Source organism: Stigmatopora nigra, chromosome 2 (genome assembly GCF_051989575.1).
Source record: "Stigmatopora nigra isolate UIUO_SnigA chromosome 2, RoL_Snig_1.1, whole genome shotgun sequence".
NCBI lineage: Eukaryota > Metazoa > Chordata > Actinopteri > Syngnathiformes > Syngnathidae > Stigmatopora > Stigmatopora nigra.
The window spans coordinates 4,667,575-4,688,838 of NC_135509.1; the positions used below are offsets into that span (position 1 = coordinate 4,667,575).

The following is a 21,264-nucleotide window of genomic DNA, read 5'->3' on the forward strand; positions in this document are numbered from 1 at the left end:
GTTACACACATATTTAAGGCAAGGTGGGGGTGGGGGGTCTTTCTCACACAAAGTGGAAACACTTTATATAATTATGAATGAGAGATGTTGTCATAGAGTAAAGGCAAAAGGAGTGATGAGTAAAAAGTCACAATAAGGTCAGTATGCATGGGTGGAGGGGGGTTCAATGCCTAGGTCATAAAATTCCATTCTGAGTAAATTTAAAATACGATTTTGAATATCACCAACCTATTGAGTAGGTTCAAATAATTTGTTATAGATCCCTTTTTTTATGCTACCCAATTTGCACCTCATCAAAAATAAGATTTATATGTATTATGAATGATAAAACATGACAAAAGCAGGTGATCAGGAGATTAAAAAATATATAAATATACCTATTTCTGATTTCCAAAACAATTTAGATTTTTTTTTTATGTTGGCCATTTAAACATTGTTTTCAAATAGCTATTCTTCTGTATTCTTTTAATTCCTTATCCAACTTACACACTAATCTAACACATACAAAAGAGTAATGCTCTGTCATATTAGTTTTTTTATTTGGTTAAATGGTCATTTTGTCTATTTGTAGAAAAAATATATTATTTTAAAAATTGAACTAAAAACTTATTATAAGTTGCCTCTAAATAGATCTATATGTTTCTCCATTTTTAATTCTCTACATTTGAACACAGTTTTGATTGTAGTTTCCTAAAGGGCAAAAGAAACGGGAACATATTACAACAATATTATATTATGTATTTTACTCTATATTACCATCGTTACCATGGAGATGGCGGGACTCTTTTGAACCGGATGTAATTTTCTTCTTCTCTTTCCACATCCGTGTTATAACATAGCGTATTAGCCACTTACATTTTCTACTGAAAGAATACCTTTGGCCAAGTTTATCTTGGAAAAATGTCCCGAGGATCAAGTGCAGGATTTGATCGCCACATTACCATCTTCTCTCCCGAAGGAAGACTTTATCAAGTTGGTCAGTATGTTTATTGTTTTTAGACAAAAGCCGGCGTGTTTGTGTGTCAGCTAAATGCGCTGTCATGGTACGGTTTGTTCCTCTCATAGCTGGTTGCTAACGTGTTATCATAGCGAGCAAACTAATTGAATTAGATCTAACAATATAAGTGTTTGCAGGGGTTGGGATTGGGTGACTATGATATTTGGGAGAAAGTTAAACAAACAAACAAACGATCTAGCTTTTTAGCGCCGACCTAGTGTGACTAGCTAACTTTTAGCGTGTCAGGTAACCTCTGGTATATTGTTGTTGTACATTTGACATAACAGATTGCTACACGGAAACTAGATCGGTATGAATCTTAAATAAACCTCTTTTATTTTTTTAGATCAATCTGTTAGGTCTTGTTGAAATTTACATGCGTTTCTGGTTTGAGGAAATCAAAAAATGTGACCATCTTGAATAGTAGTCCTAAGAAATTGCGCTAAAATATATCATCTCATTTTCTGAACCGCTTTATCCTCACTAGGGCCGCGGAGGGTGCTGGAGCCTAAACCAGCCAATCGCAGGGCTCAAAGAAACAAACAACCATTGATGCTCACTCACACTCATACCTAGCGGCAATTGAGTATGTCCAATCAGATTACCATGGATGTCTTTGGAATGTGGGAGGAAACCAGAGTACCCAGAGATTCTTTTTTATTTATACTAATTCTAATACATATTGCATAACATCCTTTTCCACAAGCAGAATTTTCAAATGGAAAAAAATGTCCTTGTAACACACCTTTTCCATAAAATAACTGTCTCATAAACAAATGTGCATTAATCACTTTTCTAGAATATGCATTCAAGGCTATCAATCAAGGTGGACTCACATCAGTTGCAGTTCGTGGGAAGGACTGTGCGGTTGTTGTCACGCAAAAAAAAGTACCGGTGAGTGGATATATATGTATTATAATCAGGTTTTAAAGTTTGTTATGTTATCATTTAAATAAACAATTTTAAAATTGTGGTATATACTGCACTTGCCTGTAATCTGCAGAATATTATACTCTATTATCAATATCTTTAGGTAAACATGAACTGGCTAATTGTGTCGAGTTCTTTAGTTATTAACATTTTTTTCAATGCATTAAATGTTTAATATTTGATCAATTAATAGCATTTTTTTTTTTTCATTTCAACAGGACAAGCTCCTAGATTCCGCCACAGTTACTCACCTCTTCAGAATAACAGATAACATTGGATGCTTAATGTCTGGCATGACAGGTAACCAAAAGAAGATTTTGTGGTTCATTCTACCTTGATGCAGCTGCATCAACATATATATACCTCAAAAGTGAGACTTATTTTTGATTAACAACAATTTTTTGCCTTTAAAAATAACTTTCACAGCTGACAGTCGATCCCAAGTTCAACGTGCTCGCTATGAAGCAGCTAATTGGCAATACAAGTACGGATATGAGATCCCAGTGGACATGCTATGCAAGAGAATTGCAGACATCTCTCAAGTGTATACGCAGAACGCTGAGATGCGACCATTAGGCTGCTGTAAGTATTTTAGAAATAGTTTTATAATGAATGCATGTATCATTCCAAATAAAATGGGCTAATTTCAAATTTTAAATCCTTTTTAATGGACAATCGTCACACAGGGCTGTTAATTTTACCAATCTAAAAGGTGAAAACGTCTTCTCTTTTAATAATTCATTGTTAATGGCTCAAAAACATGCTATTTTTTTGTTTCCCCAAAAAGTCATTCTTTTATAGATGCAAGGATTCCACTTAATGCCAGGAATATATATAATAAACAGTTAAACATGGCAGACAAAATACAACAATGTCCCATAACTGTACTGCTCTTCATATATTGTTTAGTTTTAGCATTACTGATATAAACCCTAGAATAAAAGAACAGAAAGATACTGTTTAAACTTAAAACAATTATAGAATAACTGAACCATTCAAACTTTTAGTTGTTAAAAACCATCCTAGCATTAAGGTGTGCTACTTACAAAGTATAGATGCTCAGAACTGATGTAATAAAAGAATCAGCTTTGCAACAGGAGAAGACACAAAGCCCAACCCCAATAGAACAAAGGTGAACATATAATATAGACCATAAGGTGTATTGTATAGCACACGCTAAAGAAACCCCTCAGGAGGCTTCCTAGAGATTGCTGCTGAAAAGCCAGAACCATCATTTGTCATATTTTACCCGCAGGTATGATTGTGATCGGAATAGACGAAGAAAGTGGCCCACAGGTCTACAAATGTGACCCGGCAGGCTACTATTGTGGCTTCAAAGCTACTGCTGCTGGAGTCAAGCAGACAGAAGCCACTAGCTTCCTGGAGAAGAAGGTGAAAAAGAAATTGGACTGGACCTTCGAACAAACTATCGAGGTTTGTTATGCAAAAGTATTTTTTATCGTTTCTCCTACCCAGTAGGGATATCATCTTCTTACAGCTACATGGTTTAGTTTAGAGATTTTTGGAATTTAATCGGTCTCGTGTTCTAACCCCCCCCCCCCCCCCCCCCATCTCTTGTCCACCTCCACTGATCTAGACGGCGATCTCTTGTCTGTCAACTGTCCTATCCATTGATTTCAAGCCCTCAGAGCTTGAGGTGGGTGTGGTCACAATGCAAGATCATAAATTCAGGTAAAGGTGGTTTCTTTTTTACTAAGAACAAAAGTGAAAGGTTTTTTTGTGATTATTTTTTTTTTTGGTCTGGTAGTTGTAGCTTGGAATATATAGTGAGAATATATTACATTGAAACAGTGTGGTAATTTATCCCTTTGGCTTATGTGGAATTTACATTATATTTGGAATTTAAGCAAACTGGAAGAATACGTCTTCCTTAAGGCAAAACCCACACTTTTATGAGTGTTAGCTAGCTTCTTTTCTTCTTTTTTTTCCAGGATTCTTACAGAAGCTGAAGTGGATGTTCACTTGATGGCCCTGGCAGAGCGAGACTGAGCAACAGAAGAAAATTTCTCCTGTTTGAAATTAGAGTAAGATGAGACATGCCGTTTTCACATGAACACCTTAATTTCTCATTTTCCCCCACTGATACATTCAAGAATAAAAAAAAAAGTTTTGGAGTAAACATAAGAGAATGATTCGGTTTTTTTAATCCAAATTAATTAATCCAGTTTTTATGTATTGAAATGAATTGGCATACAAAGAGGAGTTTTAAGAAACACTGGTAATTATATGGGTTTTCATCAATGGTGCATTCATGTGTCAAATTTAGAAGCCGAAGGGGGGGTTTTCTCTACTCTTTTTTTCTTGTAGCAAGAAATGTACCACAGCACATTTAGTTTTGACCTTATTTTGTCAATGCTACATGTGCACAGTCAATAAGATCCAAGAAATGTTCAAAAAAATAAGCAGGAGCATCATTATGAGGGCTTTATGGGATGACACAGATGTGTGCCTGTCAAAATTAACTCCCAATTCTTTTCACCATACTGGTTTTTGCTTATGGGAATCTTGCATATTGGTTTTAGTTCTAATTATTACAAAAAAAATGGGAAATAGCTTCTTTTCACCAAGGCTGTCGTCATCCCCTCCTGATCAGAAATGATATCATCAGTTAGTCAGTCCAGTTTCCACTAGTAAGCAAACACAGCAATTTGATGACTTCTACCCCACCTATCTTTGACACATAAATCAAACATGGATAAATCCCCTCTCCGATGTCATGTGATCTTAAATCAAGAAATCATCTTTGGAGCTCCCCTGTCATGTGGAAGTAGATGTAATATTAAAAGGAAGCAGCTGAGTCTGGAAAAACCCAAAGCATGTCTATATTATCGTGCTAATGTTAACAACCCTGAAGGCAGTTCTAAGATGGTTAACATGTACACTGCTATTAAACCTAATTGTTCAAGAATAACGAAAGGTACAAATTAAAAACTACTTAGTTGTACCGGTTAATCGAGGTAATTCTGGGGGAAGAAAAATAACATATCCGATGACGGGGATTTGGCTTTACTGTACTTTCCACAAAAGCTTCCTGCTCACTGTGACTAAGCTAAAGGTTAGTCGTTTGGTAAAATAGATATTTCCTTCTTTAGAAGTACGTCTGAAGTTTTTCATATTGCATTCAAGTGGTAGGGGTGGAGTATTTAGTATGTTCTAAAGTGTGCCGCCATGGGATTTTCTTTACAGTGTGACTCACATAATGTGACCTCGCCCCATACTAGGAAATCCCAGACCATTCCGTAGAATTGAATCGGATCATTTAGGACTACACATCTTTCAAAGTAAGGCTCATAATTCCCAGTAATGTCAGTTTACTTGTAGTGACTAAATGTGGTTGTATATTCCAGAAAAAAGGGACTCACAGGAGAGACGTATAATTCATTCTTCATAAGATTTTTATTTTGCACATTATTTAATGGATAGTGTTTCATTTTACAACATATTTTCAGGTACAAAAATAATATCTCTGTATTTACAATTTATTACAAATGAACAGTCTGGTATATTCACATCATTACATCCTTACACAGTTATGGAGAGAGAACACAATGGACATCAGTGGTCTTGCTGTGTATTCTAGGCACTGAGTTCTCATTTTTTTGAATCGAACTAGACCACAGCACATGTGTTCCTTCTTCCGATTCCCGGGCCAGCACCTTATGGACATCCTGAGCAGGTTTTTGTCCTTTCTTTGGTTCCTGGTTCGGTGACCCGGTAGCAGCTGTTTTGACACCACCATTGGCGGGAGATTGTCGGACTTTACTTTCCAAACTTTATGTCATCGTATAACTGTAAAGAAAGCAATCATATTTAAAATCTTGCTTTTTAACATGAAAAATTGGCATAATCGCAGTACTGCTTTTTTAGGAGACTGACCTCATCCTCCGTAAAGTCTAAATCCTCCATATCGCTTTCATCGGATTCGCTCTCAGGCAAGCTCCTTAACTCCTGTGCCGTTTTCTCGTACAGTTGGCTACGTATGTCTTCGTTTTGACGTCCATACGTGAGATGGTACGGTGTGAAACCGCCATAGTTCAGGCAGTTAACGTCAGCGCCAAGGTCAAGTAGGCGACGGACCAGGGCTGGGTTTTGGACTTCCACAGCCAAGTGGAGTGATGTCTTCCCACTGCATTGTTCCTGCATCCAAAGAAAAGAAAATGCTAGTGAGTTAATGCACTCTAAACTATCCTATAGCTTCAAACTCCACTTGCAGTTAATTTTAACCTACCTGTCCATTAATGTCTGCACCCAATCCGACAAGATTCTCCACTAATGAAATGTAACCATGAAGTGACGCGACATGAAGACAGTTGTGACCTGAAAGGCAAAAAAAATGAGTTATAAACCTATAATCTGACGGAAAAGTAGCTTTGTGTAGTGTCCTAGTTGCAATTCAAAGCTTACCGCTGTAGTTGGGGAAGGAGATGATGGAGTCGAGGTGGCGTTGACTTGTTTGGGTGATGACCCCGAAACAGGCGAGGGAACCTTTCTTGCAGGCTATGTGCAACGCCGTATTGCCGGAGTCGTCAGCCAGCCGTGGATCGCAGCCTGCCTTCAGGAGCCGTTCTACCAACTGGGGCTGTTCTGTGATCACAGCGAGGTGAAGTGCCGTCTGCAGAAACATTTAGTGATTGTTATTAATCAGACAAAATCAGAACCAAACTTTAAAAGATGTGCAATTAGATTTGATTCGTACCTGTCTTTGGTTATTCTGTGCATTCAGGAAGGGGTGATTGCGTGATAGTTTGATCATCTGTTCAACTTGGTCAGAGGCTTCATGAATGATGGCCAAGTGAAGAAGCCTGTCAGAAGGAAAAAAAGGGGGAGGTTAGTAAAATCAACGTTGAGGAGGAAGCAACTTCAGTTAAATTGTAAAATATATTAAAAAAAATAACAACTCCTGAGCAACAGGGACGTTTCGCAAGAGCGGAGTTTTAGTCGCCTTGTTTCCACCAGTTGTGGCTTGACACATCTGATGCTTTATCAGTTACTGGCACCAAGCCAGGGACTTTCCTGAGCCCACAGAGCTCACTTTAAGCCCCGCCCTTATTGCGCACTAGGCCAAAAGTAAACGCGCACACGCAAGCGCTCTTTACCCGTAACGTATATTTCATAAAAACCTTAACATTATCATGCATATTTTGATAGCATTTATGTTGCATTAATCCAGTTCTTATTTTCTGTGTATATATATATATAGTTTATTAATGTTTAATTTTCCATTCAACGCACAACGTTTGCAAAAGCCTTTAAAACCACCCCAAAAAGATTTTAAAAAGAAAAGAAAATCAACTTACGTGTCTCCATCCTCGGTAACGATTCCTCTCCAAGGTTCGTACTCGAAAACGACTTCTTCACTCACTCGTAAGTGATCTAACTCGTTGACTAATTCGTCTTCTTTCAACGATTCCAAACCACTATCGAAACGGTCGTCTTGGCAAGGCAACATTTTGCCATGTTTGGGCTCCATATGATCTAAATCGTTATAATCCATGTGATCGCTGGGAGATACTCCTTGGACGTCCATGTTGGTTGTCACGAAAGAAGTACACGCATACAGTCCAAGGGTTAGAAACAAAGTGTGGCTCCTATGAGGCTGGCGCTCAGGGTTTTGTGTGCCTGCCTGGGAGGAGCCTCTGTGGGGATTTCCAATTGACTTATCTAAAACAGGGAAATCACACAGGCAGGGTTGTGCTTTGTGGGAAAAATTCCCCCCTCCCTCCAACCCTCGAGTCAAAATGAAAACTTGTAGTTTCCTATTTGACACCTACTGCATGCTTATTCTAGTCAAGGGTTTTTTTTTGGTTGCGAATGAGGGGTATGAATGAGATGGGGATAACCTCTGTTTGTCTCTTCAAGAATTTCCTTTTTTTCTGGGGAAATTGGGCTTTTTTATTGCTGTTTTTTCCACTGAGTGACTTTTGGGCTAATGTTTTCAAAAGATACGCTGGTTTGAACTGTTGAAATATTTTATTATGCCAATCAATGGGTTTTCTGTGAATACTCCTCCTATATTCTCAAAAATGCTAAAATTGCCGCTAGGTATGAATTTGAGCGTGAATGTTTGTCCGTATCCTTGTAGCCTGCGATTTGCTGGTCACCGATTCGGTATGTCCCCCACATGGTGCCCATAAGTAACATTTTTCAGCACCCCCGTGACCCTTGTGAGGATAAGTGGTATGGAAAATGAATATTTTGCCAATCAGTGACTTGATAAAAAAATGTTGTGGTCTTGGAATAACCATAATAATGAATATTGTTGTATTTTTCATACTGCATAGGTGTCAAAGTGGCGTCCCAGGAGCCAAATCTCGCCATCTTGAACCAATCCGAGTCTGACACCCTTGATCTACATTCTACAGTACCATAGTAAGATGACATTATTGAATACCATTCATTCATCTTCCCGACTGCACATCTTTGTAACATTTGCGGGGGCTGCTGAAGCCTATCCCAGTTGACTTCAAGCGAAAAAGACGACACCCCATTAGCCGTAGGGCACACAGAGAGACAAAGGCCCAATCGCGCCCATGCCTGACCCAACCGAAGTCAGGTGAGAGAACCTTAACAACATCAGGTGTTTTGGGAAAAAATATCAAATACTAATATTGAATTTAAATCAGTTGTTCAAAATAACTTTAGTTTTTTTTTTTTTTTAAACTACCAAGTAATGCCTACATGCAAAAGCAAGTCCACATGACTCAAAATGTCAATACTGATGTTGAAATTTTTATTCATGTAAAATCTTCAGTGCATCAGGAATCAACAATTCGATTAGTTTTTAATAAGGACTAATATTCTTTTATATTTTTACTTAAATTATGCCTTTTAGTTTCGAATGTCGTTAACAATATAGCACTTCTACATTTTTTAATTAAAAAAACCTGCATATTGCTTGTGCGAAATAGAGAAAATTCTCATGTTTGTACAGTGTGACTCTTGTGAAACCAACACTTGACTACATATGGCCACAAGTAGTAGATTTTTGGGACTTGCCTGTCTTTGGAAATATCACACGGCAGCTTGTTGCTTTGCATTAAGAGTATTTTCACATTTTGCATCAATTGAGGTGGGTTTTTGTCGTGAATTTTTGTCGTTGTTCCTAAAATGGATGCAATAAATGCACAATATACAAGCAACTAAATGTATGGGAGTCGGTTTTGCAGTCTGAAGTGCTTTAAAATTCCCAGGGATTTACCTATAATTACACAACAGTGGTATCCAAGGTAACATTTGTACCTACAATAGATAATGGCACACAACAAACATACAGCACACAAACACACCCAATAGGGTGTTACATGTCTGAGCGTGAGTCACATTAGGGAAATGCCACTCATACAAACACACGCAATCTCCACCTTTGGCATTGAATTCCAGTGCTAAGTGTTATAATAAAAAAAAAAAATTACAAAAACGCAGGACAAGTTGTTCCTTTTTTTTTTTTATTGCTCTAAATTGATTTCCTGTAACAAACGTAATCAAACGACAATGGGAATACCAGCTCGTGTTCTGTGATATTACACTTGTAAATGTAGGGATTTCCAATTGCTGTTATTTAGGAAATTTGGAGAAGTATTAAGACATTGCATGCATGTTCTTTTGCAATGATTACAGCTAGTTGCCATGGAGACTCATGTTATTGGATAAGTATCAAGTGAAATAGGTTACATTCCGTTCTGTTTGTCACGAAATCTCCACTTGCCTGGGTATCACTATCCATTCAGACATGATAGCATGACTTATGTTGACATCATGGAACCTTTGGATTAATAAGTCTTAATAACTTCTATCTCACTTTATGAGTTTTGTTGTTTATGTTTTGCCACACTTGAATTAAAAAGTGCAATATAGACAACCATTCTCACTCAATCTTATTGTCACTGAGTAGGAATTGAACTCATACATTCAAATATTGAACTAGGTAAATATTGTGGGGATTTAGATTTAAATGAAAACAATAACATTTAATTGAATATTGAAATCACTATTCATTATAATGATTAATTGTTTACTTATGCAATAATTTCTTTAATTCAAGTTTTCCAATGTCCTAACTAAGGATTGTTAGACAAACCTGTCTTCTTAGACAGTTTTTATTCATTGACAAACATTCCACTTTACTGCCTGTCTGCTCACATTTCATACATTCTTCATTCCTTACCTATCATTTACATATTTGCTTAAAGGGCCAATGCATGTTCATATCACTTCATCTGCTTGAGATAAATTCACGATTGAGAAAGCTTAGACATTTTGCTTGCATACTGTCACGCTACACAGATTAGACAGCAAAGTTTCCTGAAACACATAGTTGCAGCAAAATGGATCATATTGGCACATAATATTGAAATAGTTTGGTTGTGTAACAAACCACAAACAATAATTAAGTTTCTTTGCCATTACAAAAATATTACTTTCATTGTTTATTGTATTTATATTGCATAAACAAGTGTTGTTTCTAATTGTTGATTACCTCATGGGTGACTCCCATCATCAGTTAACAACTTTAATATATTTTCAGTTAAGTACACATTTTGCTTCATGAAAAAAAACTTTTTTCCATCAAAAACCCAACTCACTCCTCCATTAAAGTAAGGAATTATCCTAGTTTTATTTTGTTAGTCATTTCAACTGTCAATCACTTTAAGACATTGTACAATTGTTCCATCACCTCTCACCTCCATCCAGGTATACTAATTACATCATGTAGGAAGAGGATGAAAGTTCATTGACAAGTTTGGACAGTAATGGCCCCGGGATTTGACGAAACTCAAAGGGAAAAAATCTACATTCCAATACGACTCATCATTTATTGTAAATTACTTTGAAAGATGAAATCTTAACATGAAACATTTTTTTTCCAAATATGGGCCCTCCTGATTAACCTGATTTCTCTGTTTGTTCATGACGTCGTGTTATTTTCTTGTATTGAATGCACCCTTGCACCATTTAAAAAAAAATGAAAGTTGCATTTGTGTGTTGATTCATTCATTTGTTCATTCATTCGTTTTCTGAACCGCTTATCCTCACAAGTACTACTTGTTACTGGGTCGTGTATGTTTATTTAGTGCTCATTAATTAAAAGTTACTTATATTACATTGCATATTTTAGTGATGGTTAGAATACTGGCTGATTGCAGAGGACCGGTTGGGCCATGGAAAATATTCAAATTCTCTTGAAATTGGTCTGTTCTATTCTAATATATATGATAAAAAATAAATATGAAATTGGGCCATTTATAAAAGAAAAGAAAATGTTTTGTGTGTGTGTGTTTTTTTTTTCAAAGAAATAAGAGAAGTCAACTTTCTAGTCAATAAAACTACAAGTCCCAAAATGTCCATGGTTGCCACAAGTTCCGCGCACGAACGTTTGATTGGACAGTCTGAGTAAAACATGTTTTGATTGGTTGAAAGGGGCCATGTTTGCATTCCCAGCTGTCTTCCAGCGGTCTTGCAAACCGGTTAGCTGTATGAGCTACAGCAACACCGCCCACCGGTGTTAAAAGTAACAAGAAGATCCATCACGGCACTTCGTTTATAATTCGTGATGCTGGTTCACTCCCGAGACAAAAAAGAAAGTAACCACGAAGAAATGGAGGTGGATCTTCCAGAACAAGACGGTAGCAGCACAGACGAGGAGGACACGGTTAGCACGTCGGTGTCTGAAGATGGAGACAGCTCGGGTAGGCAAAAAAGGCCTCAAATCACCTCATAATGTTTTGTCAATAATTGAATCAAGATGACATACTTGGATTTTTTAATCTGTTACCACAAAGGATGAATTAATACATTTAGTGGGACTGATTTCCCAAGCCAAACGAGCTATGACTTGTGTGTGTATAGAGATGGATGATGAAGACTGTGAGAGGAGGAGGATGGAGTGCTTGGATGAGATGACCACCCTGGAGAAACAGTTTACAGACTTAAAAGAGCTGTAAGTTTACTGTCACTATGTCTAAATCGTTTATTCCTGCATTATTTTCTGTCATGATTACACTGTGCACAACATTTTGGGACTGTTGGCTTCAACTTCTGTCCTGTGCTTTAACATCCCATGGGTATTTTTTGCAGATTTTCATATGTTATGGTGCATTTCTTTTTAATATTGTGCAGATTGTATAAGGAGCGTCTCAGTCAAGTGGATGTCAAACTGCAAGAAGTGATGGCAGGTTGTGCTCAAGAATATTTGGAACCTTTGGCCAACCTGCAGGAGAACATGCAGATTAGAACCAAAGTTGCAGGTATGCACTTGATAACAGTAGTTTATCATATTAATTAGTCATTATCATTTTCCATTTTTTTTAATCAAACATTTGGAACATCAGGAATGTTTTATGTTTTAGAAGCTAGATAGCAGTAGTGTATCATATTATAAAATACTCAAATAATAGATTATTACTTGTTGTTAAAAATAAACCCTCCAAAAATCAAAAGAAGACTAACTAAATAATGATTTAGCATTTTAAAAGATATCGAATAGGGTGGTAAAATCTTAAAGGGTGACAGATGAATAAAACTTCCTCATAGTATATAAATCAATGGTTTTGTCGTACTTAATGTCCCACGTCCTTTTCTCAGCTGGAAAAATACCAAAAATGTCACACTGCACATTAGTTTTAGTATCGTAATCTCATTGATAAACATGTATCTGATGTTTGTTTGTTCTTTTCTTCTTTTTTTCTTCTTTTTTTTAAAGGCATCTACAAAGATTTGTGCTTGGAGTCTGTAAAAAACAAGTACAACTGTGAAATCCAGGCTGCTTGCCAGCATTGGGAGGTAACACATCTTACAAAATGAGGCTTTTTCTGTAGTTTTGCAATAGAAGATTGATGTTCTTTCCCCACCAATGTCTGTGGGAATAAATGAATGTTTTTCTAATAGCCATAATAACCATTGTATTTACCAGAGTGAGAAGCTACTACTGTTCGACACTGTGCAGAGTGAGCTTGAGGAAAAGATAAGACGGTTGGAGGAAGATAGGCACAGTATTGACATCACTTCAGGTAATTTGTCCTTCCAAAAGGTACACTAAAGGTTTCCAACTTTTACTTTATGAAAGGGGCCCGGAACTTCAAGATTGTGTAAGCTTGCAAACTGCCTTGAAAGGATGAAACCAATTTGATTTTAGTTCAACTAAAGACTCCAGCCACTCATTGCTTGGTTAATAAATTAAGTAAATCGTTTACCCTTTGCAGTGTAATACAGATTTTAAAAAAAAATCTAAGTTAGGATAGAAAAAGGAAAAAAAGTGAGTGTCAGTCAAATATTGAATATGTGTTGACATTTTTTCTAGATCACAGGTGTCAAAGTAGCGGCCCGGGGGCCAAATCTGGCCACCACGTCATTTTGTGTGGCCCGGGAAAGTAAATCATGAGTGCAGACTTTCTGTTTTAGGATCAAATTAAAATGAAGAGTATATTACATTTCCTGATTTTCCCCCTTTTAAATCAATAATTGGACTTTTTTTAATCATTTTTTTTCAGTTTTTAGTTTAAAAATCAAAATCTAAAAATATATTTTAAAAAAGCTAAAATAAACATTGTTTTAGATCTATAAAAACTGAATATTCAGGTATTTTAATCCACCCTTATTCTAGATTATCATAGAAAAGTTTGATATAGGTAACTTTGTGTAAAGTAGCATCCTTTCTATAATCTGTTCTGTTTGGTTTTTCAGAGTTGTGGAATGATGGATTGCATTCCCGGAAAAATAAGAAGAAAGACACGTTCTGCCCCATCAAAAAGAAGAAGCCTGTTGTCGTTTCAGATATCCTTTTCTATCATCTAACAAGTCACAGCCGCAACTTGTTTGTTGCCATGTACATTTCTTTAACATCTCCTCCACGACCATATATTGTTTACATGCTCCAAGATCTGGACATTCTAGAAGACTGGACTGCAATAAGAAAGGTATTATTTTGAAAAGTGTCTCATTGAGTCGAAAGCAATTATCCCAAAATGTAATATACTCCCTTTTATCTTTTCAGGCTATGGCGTCACTTGGGCCGCATCGGGGCAAGGCTGATGGTAAGGATTGCAGTAGACAATATTGCCTTTTACTTATATAGGTTTAAGCCAAATGTTATCGGTATTCATTTTTTCTTGACCTCTATCCTTTCCAAACTCCCTCAGCCAAAACAGAGCGACACCACCATGTAGCACATTCTGAAGATGGAAAACTTTTCTATGACAACCAGTGGTACTGCAGGGGCCAGACCATTTGTATCAACCGCAAAGATGAATTCCCCACAAGGTTTGTGTGTAAAATGATTCATTCTTTCTTTGTCTGAAAAGGGGCGTGACTGGACGTTTTGTCGCTCGTCTTTTGGTCGCCGGTCAAATGTACTTAGATATTAAACAGTACTTAGATATTAAACAGTAGTTAGATATTAAACAGTAGTTAGATATTAAACAGTACTTAGATATTAAACAGTACTTAGATATTAAACAGTACTTAGATATTAATCAGTACTTAGATATTAAACAGTACTTAGATATTAAACAGTACTTAGATATTAAACAGTACTTGGATATTAAACAGTACTTAGATATTAAACAGTACTTAGATATTAAACAATACTTAGATATTAAACTCTCTCTTAGATATAAATGATGAATATAATTTTGAGAGCTGGTTTCAGCAGTAAATTCTCTGTCAATATTTGACTGGCGACCAAAAGGGACCAAAAGACCGGCGACCAATAGATCGGCGACCAATAGATCGGCGACCAAACGTCCCAGCACCGAAAAGGGGCCATAGCCAAATTAGGGCAAAATACTGTGAATATAATAACAGTCAAATTTCACTAACCAGATTAATCCACATATCAGTTTGTTGTTTTTATAGCTACACCACAAACACGTTTACCAGTAGCTGCAGTAGATTCTCAGAAAATCAACAAGACTCATCATTTATGATATACACACTCTTAAGGCTGTGCAATTGGGAAATTTGTTGAAAGGGGTGTGTTAAAAAAATAGCTGTCTCATTTTGACTTTACAAATTCAAAACTATTTACAAAGTATTTGTTTCTAGGCCTCACCAATCCTTTGTATTACTAAACTTAATATTTTGTTGCATAACAACATTCTTTTCAAATAACAGCCAGAGTGGCATGGAGTCAACCATCCGGCTGTTATACCACTCCAAAATCCCTTATGTTCCACAATTTATTTCCATTTCTTGATTTGGCTTCAGAAATATTTTTTGACACCCTGCAAGGGCTTAATCGGATTAAGGATATTGGTCACTCCATTACATTAACTTTGATCATGATGCCCACTAGTGAAAGATTCCTGCCTTTTCTTCTACTAATGTGTGTTTATATCATCTGCACCCCATCTGAGGGTGTTAGAAACAGTCACAGCTTGTCCTGTCACCACCAAGTGTTTTGTCCAGAATGAGAATTGTGTAATTTCAGCACACATGTCTTTTATTTTGATCATACTACACACACTGTTGTATCATTTCACCACATCTATCAAGGATTTCAGGCCTTGCCAGTCCTGTCATTCCTCAAAAGAAAGTAATTCGTGATATATTCATAACAGAACATAACTACAAAAAGCTCTCTAAATATCAGCAGCAATCAAATGGTATTTCTCTAATGCTATATTGTATCTTCCACTCAGTGCCATCATCACTACCATCAACCATGATGAGGTGTGGTTCAAACGTCTGGATGGAACCAAGTCCAAACTCTACATCTCCCAACTGCAGAAAGGCAAATACACTATCAAACACTCATGAAATCACAACAGCAGAAAACCGTCCAGAAATTTCCACATGGGTCCTTTTTAAAGCTATAGCATACGTCCTTCGAATACAATACAATCATGCCTCATGTCGCTTCGTCAGTTTATTTGTCCTGAACAAGACAAATCTAAAAAAGATTTAAAAAATACAATTAGCTCTGAAAATGTAGGCCTATTTCGAAAGGACAAAGTCAAATAGTTCTACAAAAAAAGGTATCAATGTAACACACTGCTAAAATCGTAGGAAGCTGAAGTGCAGCAGTTTTGAACTGATGCTTTGAGCTCAGTTGCGTGCCTTTGTTAGACAAGACTTGGCTTTAAAAATATATATATACACCAATATCCACTACTAAACAGCAAGCCTTATTGTGGACTGTGGTGGTACTCATAGAGGACTGTATTATGTAAACACAAATAAGTGTATGCTCCCTCTATGATGGCACTCAAGCTTGTACTATCTGTATGAAGCTCGCATGTCTGAGTTTGTGGACACAAACTGGTCAAGATAGAAGCAGTGTGATGAACTTAAACATGCATTGTTAGGCATGTGTTTCATCTATGACTTTATTTTGCTTTTGCAGCACTGATTTATGACACTGAGCACAGCAAATGGTAAGAGTCAGGTTTCAGGCAGTTCCCTGTAAATAGAAAAAGTTTTGTTGTGAGTTTACCACACTGTGCCTGAGAGTGACTATGTTTAAAAATCGAAGTCCTGGTTAGACTACATAAAAAAAAGACAATTATTTCAAAGATAGATATCTAAACCAACAAAAAGATAATGATTGTTGTTTACCCAAAATTCATTGAGCTGTTTTTTCCCTTCCAAATTTGTATTTATTGTTTTATGTATTTTTATTTCAATTCATTGCAATTACGGCTCATTAGTATTAACTACAGTTTTTAATCGTATTCGCAACACAAATGGAGCAAACGAACCGGTAAAGATACGTCAAAGTATAACTATTCATTTCCTTCTTTTTTAGTTTATATATTTTATGAATTGTGGATTATTTTGTGCATTGATTTTCTATATCGTAGTTATAAAAATGTGCTGTAATCCAATGGTTTTGCAGCTGATTAAATGTTTCGTTGCTATCGTATCTGACTCTTTGTCAGCAACCTTCTTATGACACCTCGCTGTTTACTGTTTACAGAAATTATTAAAGTTAGTTGGTCAGTACCTGCCATGCTATAAAGCCATAAAAAATCTTAATGTGGAGAATTAAGCACTTAAGGAATTTAATTGGGATTTATAGGCTGAGACTATTGAATATATCACCCTATATCAGAAAAAAAAAGTATCTGTCAGTCAAATGTTTCGTTGCTTGTATAAAAATCTCCTCTGTATTGATTAAAATGTCACAAAAGTAGATTTTGATTTTCTTCTAGAAGAATTTGAGTACAATTAGTCATGGATTTTTATCTCAGAAGCCGAAAAATCAGTCATTTATAGGACAAACACGCCCCCAAGTGGCTGTGAGCAGTATAGATACGGCCTGTGGAGCACCAAGAGTACAAAAATTAGACAACTTATTCAACAATAATGTAGCTTGCAGTATTTTTTTAAATAGGTTTTCTGGGGCTTGAATTTTGGGACGACTTGTGGCTGAGAGCAGTTTCTGCATGATATACTCATTTTTTTACTTTTACCCTTCCAGGTTTTGATAAATGTGCACACGTTTTGCCATTACAGTAAGCAGTTGTAATGTATAAGTACTTCAAAAAGTTAATGCATGACATATTTCCATATTGCACAGTCAACACTGGTATTTTTAATTGTGGTATTTCAATTAATTTCTGCTGCCTTGCGTTTGCTTGCATGTTTACTTCCAAGAATTGGTATTTTTAATTGTGGTATTTCAATTAATTTCTGCTGACTTGCCTGTGCATGCATGTTTACTTCCAAAAGCTGGCTTCTGTTAGGAGATGTTTCTAGTGGGTGGAGGAAAGGCAGGTCACTTGGTTGGCGCAGAGGTTAGATCACAGGACTCCCGTCTAGGAGACCTGGGTTCAATTCCCGCTGGCGCTCTTTGGCTGATCACTGGACCAAGTAGTCTGACAAATGGAACAAGAAGGGAAAAAAAAGCTTTTTAATTTAGATTAAACACTTAGTCATACTTTTCAGTAAAAGGTTACATTCCGAAACTGCCTTCGACAGTTCGGAAGACAATTGGAAGGGGCTACTTTATGTCCCGTTCTCGGGTCGGCCTACGGCCGACCCTCGACCGCTTGTTTATTCGTTGACCGTTGACACTGGGAAGTGAACTCACGCTCTCTCTATGCCAAGGCAAGTGTGCAACCCACTACACCAACTCGAGATTTCCCATGGTGCTGCAGTTAGGAGGAAAAAGAGGGGGGGGGGGGGGGGACATGTCCAAGGTCCTTTTCTTCTTTTTGAGGTGACACTTTTTCTCTCTCATTAGTATGCATCATATCGGCTTCACAAAAAGCTTTGCTTGTTGTTTATCTCGTGAGTCTTGTTTATGTGCGCGGTGCCAAATTGCCCGGGTGGGATAGGGAAGAAGAATTTTAAAAAAAGGTCGGTAGGGTGTTGGGCTTCATTCATTTTGAGAGGTTTCGGTAGAGAATATTTGCCCAATACCCTGCTGTTCCTGATCCCTTTTCCTGGGGAAAAGCTTGGGGTGGGGAGGGAAATATATTTTATTAGAGCAACTATTTAAGAGGAAAAAAATAGCAAGAGAAGAAGCAGCTTCTTTAATTGCTGACTGCCTTTTTAAATGACTTCACAAAATTGTACAGATTAAAGAGAAAAGAAATAGAATCATATTGTACAGATATGTGACCAGCACTCCTAAGGAAGTTATTATTGTTATTATTAAAGCAATGAGGAGACATTGTAAAATAAAAAGAACACAGAGTTATTGTTGGGTTTCTTTTTTAATAAATTATATCTAAACCACCACCAGATAACTTGTTTTTCTTTCCTGCATAGGAAAAATGGATTTTATCATCCTGATAAAGCTTTGGTTATCAGGGAGTTTTAGATGTAAGTATTTTTTATTGGTATTTTTATTGATGTATAGGGGAATTCCATAGATGAGCAGCAAGATCCTCACTTTACTGTATGAGCGTGGTAATTGCAAAATTACGCCACGCCACAGGAGGGCAGTAGTTGTTGGCTGCAACAAAAAAGAACAGCTATTGTGCGTAGGCAACCAGGTGTTTAAATTTGGCACATGCGCGGTACCTCATTCTTTCAGGAAGCCATTTCTCTTCCGGCGGTCGAGACACATGCATTCGAACGAGGTAAGTTTTCTTGCGTTTTACGGGCATAAGTGCGTTTTATCACGCCATCGTGAGATTTATTAGTAATCGATTGAGCCCAAAAACGCCGGTTAATCTGTTACTTTAATGCCAGCTTCAACACACCGTCGACAATTGAAGTTTGAGATCCTTTTCCTCTCCAGATGTGTGCCGCATCTGACTAGCTATTTTAGCATTAGTGACACGACGACACTTTTCATTTGGCTTTAATCGTATTGTCCGTTTTCTGTCCATTATTCCGTCGTGTAGAAATACTTTTAATCTAATCAAACAAAGTCGAGATGTCAACGTAAGTATAGTTAGTTTGATGGTTAGATGACATCCAGTGGCACGACTTGTGTTGTATGTAAACAGATTTCACACTTAAAATTATTGATGCAAAATACTTGTCAACTGTCTTATAACTGTTATCACTACTGTGTATATTTAATCGCCTTATCTGTACTAAACGCCACAAATTTTAATTGTTCTGATTTCACTCTAAACATTATTGATGCAAAAATAGTTGCGTCTACTTTCTTCTAACTGTTATTGCTACTGAGTATATTTAATCACCTTGTCTGATAAAGGGAAAAGAAAAGCACAACACTGCGCACTAAATTATTTTCATTAGCTTGATCGTATATTACTGATTTTTTTTGTCAGCTTTATCAACATTAGTATAGTTAGTATGATGGGTAGATGCTCTCTCCTAAATTACATCCAGTGGTACAACTAATGTTGGATGTAAAGATAGATTTCACCACAAGTTCTAAACACCCATTTCCAATTTGTAATTGTTCTGATTTCACACTAAAATTATTGATAAAAAAATAGTTGTCAACTTTCTTCTAACTGTTATTGCTACTGTGTATATTTAATCGCCCTTTCTGAAAATGGAAAAGAATAGCACGTAGCAGTCACTAACTTATTTTCATTCATTATCTTGATTTTATATTATTAAGTTTGTTGTAAGATTTCTCCATTTTGCAATAATGGTTTTGCAACTCCCAACTAGTTTGCTTAAATCAAGTTCTCTCTTTTTAGCATCCGGATGCAGCTCTTCCAGAGTGTCCAGAACACACGCCCTCGAGGTTAAAGGAGAGGAGATTGGGCCAGATCAAGGTAAAATTAATTCAAAAGAAAACATTAAGCCTTTTTGGTGAATCTTAATTCTCTATATTAAGTTTTGTTTTCTTCTTTGTACACATCAGGTCCAGGTCCATGTCACTTGTGACTTGTCTGCACTTCAGAGATGACTGGCAGGCTTCTCAAAGGTTAACGTATTTGTTTATTGCAAAGTATCCAAGTCTTCATCCAAACTAAATAAAAGCTTTAAATATTATAATCTTGTGGAACTCCATGATGTGATATCTGATCTTTATGGTGAGGTTTCACTGAACAAAGTTGGTGTTGTGACCTCTTATATAGGTAAAGTCCACAAGGGTATTATTAAAGATTAGAAAGTTCATTTGTTAAAGTAGATTTTTCTTAAGTCAATTTCCCAAGTACGAGACTAGTTTTTGTTCTTTCTTCCAAGTGTTTACTCCCCTTGGTTTTAAAAAAAAAATTAAATCCTAAATATATTATTTCTCTAGCTTTTTAAAAAAATATTCTAAGTGTTAACTACTCCAACTTTCTTTTAAAATATGGTTTATTCCTTCAGCTATTAAAAAATGTTAAATTCCCCTTGGTTTTAAAAAAATTAATTCCTAAATATATTATTTCTCCAACTTTTTAAAAAAATATTCTAAGTGTTAACTGCTCAAACTTTCTTTCTTTTGGTTTTTCTTCAGCTATTAAAAAAAATAAAATCCTAAATATATTATTTCTCCAGCTTTTTAAAAAAAAGTTCTAAATGTTTATTGCTCCAACTTTTTAAAAAAATATTATTTATGCCCCCATCTTTTAAAGAAAATATATGCACCCCTGGAGTTTGGATATTCAATTTATATTCCCAGCCTTTTTGTTCTAATTTTTATTGTTCATTCCCCCAGCCTTTTTTCCTGCATATATTTCACCATCTTTTTTTGCCTAAGTGTTTATTCCCCCAGCTTTTTTTTAAAAAATATTCTAAGTGTTTATTCCCCATTTTTTTGTTTAATTTTTTTACTAAGTGTTTATCCCCTCCTTTTTCATTTTTTTTTTACTAAGTGTTTATTGCCCTTTTTTGTTCTTTTTTTTTTCTAAGTGTTTATTTTCTTTTTTTTCTAAGTGTTTATTTTTTTTTTTAAGTGTTTATTGTCTTTTTTTTGTTCTTTTTTTCTAAGTGTTTATTGTTCTTTTTTTTCCTAA

General features: G+C 36.2%; 4 protein-coding genes across 5 annotated transcripts; 3 read left to right on the forward strand and 1 right to left on the reverse strand.

Annotated features, from left to right (window-relative positions):
- Positions 1–806: 806 nt before the first annotated feature.
- On the forward strand, positions 807–4,892 carry LOC144182552 (proteasome subunit alpha type-6). The gene is made up of 7 exons (XM_077710264.1): positions 807–976; positions 1,797–1,891; positions 2,146–2,227; positions 2,354–2,509; positions 3,183–3,361; positions 3,525–3,619; positions 3,880–4,892. Exons 1-7 carry the CDS (start codon positions 901–903, stop codon positions 3,935–3,937), a joined length of 741 nt encoding a protein of 246 aa, XP_077566390.1. The 5' UTR covers positions 807–900; the 3' UTR covers positions 3,938–4,892.
- Positions 4,893–5,325: 433 nt separating this feature from the next.
- On the reverse strand, positions 5,326–7,542 carry LOC144182536 (NF-kappa-B inhibitor alpha-like). The gene is made up of 6 exons (XM_077710263.1): positions 7,246–7,542; positions 6,645–6,750; positions 6,353–6,560; positions 6,177–6,265; positions 5,825–6,085; positions 5,326–5,737 (listed from the first exon to the last, which is right to left on the reverse strand). The coding sequence occupies exons 1-6, from the start codon at positions 7,473–7,475 to the stop codon at positions 5,708–5,710; spliced, it is 924 nt and encodes a 307-aa protein (XP_077566389.1). The 5' UTR covers positions 7,476–7,542; the 3' UTR covers positions 5,326–5,707.
- A 3,829-nt stretch (positions 7,543–11,371) lies between these two features.
- Positions 11,372–17,075, forward strand: LOC144193324 (breast cancer metastasis-suppressor 1-like protein-A). The gene is made up of 10 exons (XM_077712151.1): positions 11,372–11,634; positions 11,795–11,885; positions 12,065–12,192; positions 12,648–12,727; positions 12,858–12,954; positions 13,628–13,717; positions 13,796–13,860; positions 13,938–13,977; positions 14,083–14,203; positions 15,583–17,075. The coding sequence occupies exons 1-10, from the start codon at positions 11,499–11,501 to the stop codon at positions 15,698–15,700; spliced, it is 966 nt and encodes a 321-aa protein (XP_077568277.1). The 5' UTR covers positions 11,372–11,498; the 3' UTR covers positions 15,701–17,075.
- Positions 17,076–18,723: 1,648 nt separating this feature from the next.
- LOC144183570 (uncharacterized) lies at positions 18,724–20,317 on the forward strand. 2 transcript variants are annotated; one of them, XM_077710340.1, is made up of 3 exons: positions 18,724–18,972; positions 20,017–20,094; positions 20,184–20,317. In XM_077710340.1, the coding sequence occupies exons 1-3, from the start codon at positions 18,763–18,765 to the stop codon at positions 20,226–20,228; spliced, it is 333 nt and encodes a 110-aa protein (XP_077566466.1). In that variant the 5' UTR covers positions 18,724–18,762; the 3' UTR covers positions 20,229–20,317. The 2 variants fall into 2 exon arrangements, with proteins under 2 accessions (XP_077566466.1, XP_077566467.1); XM_077710341.1 differs by having other exon boundaries at positions 20,190–20,317.
- Positions 20,318–21,264: the final 947 nt, after the last annotated feature.

Bases quoted from the DNA above. Each gene is read 5' to 3' on its own strand.
- LOC144182552 (XM_077710264.1), top strand. From the start codon at position 901: ATGTCCCGAGGATCAAGTGCAGGATTTGATCGCCACATTACCATCTTC. The intron at 1,892-2,145 runs GTGAGTGGATAT...TCATTTCAACAG, and splicing joins TCACGCAAAAAAAAGTACCG to GACAAGCTCCTAGATTCCGC. The intron at 2,228-2,353 runs GTAACCAAAAGA...TAACTTTCACAG, and splicing joins CTTAATGTCTGGCATGACAG to CTGACAGTCGATCCCAAGTT.
- LOC144182536 (XM_077710263.1), bottom strand. From the start codon at position 7,475: ATGGACGTCCAAGGAGTATCTCCCAGCGATCACATGGATTATAACGAT. The intron at 6,561-6,644 runs GTACGAATCAAA...ATGTTTCTGCAG, and splicing joins CACAGAATAACCAAAGACAG to ACGGCACTTCACCTCGCTGT. The intron at 5,738-5,824 runs GTCAGTCTCCTA...CTTTCTTTACAG, and splicing joins TAGACTTTACGGAGGATGAG to TTATACGATGACATAAAGTT.
- LOC144193324 (XM_077712151.1), top strand. From the start codon at position 11,499: ATGCTGGTTCACTCCCGAGACAAAAAAGAAAGTAACCACGAAGAAATG. The intron at 11,635-11,794 runs GTAGGCAAAAAA...GTGTGTGTATAG, and splicing joins TGAAGATGGAGACAGCTCGG to AGATGGATGATGAAGACTGT. The intron at 12,193-12,647 runs GTATGCACTTGA...TTTTTTTTAAAG, and splicing joins GATTAGAACCAAAGTTGCAG to GCATCTACAAAGATTTGTGC.
- LOC144183570 (XM_077710340.1), top strand. From the start codon at position 18,763: ATGAGCAGCAAGATCCTCACTTTACTGTATGAGCGTGGTAATTGCAAA. The intron at 18,973-20,016 runs GTAAGTTTTCTT...CTCTCTTTTTAG, and splicing joins GACACATGCATTCGAACGAG to CATCCGGATGCAGCTCTTCC. The intron at 20,095-20,183 runs GTAAAATTAATT...TGTACACATCAG, and splicing joins GGAGATTGGGCCAGATCAAG to GTCCAGGTCCATGTCACTTG.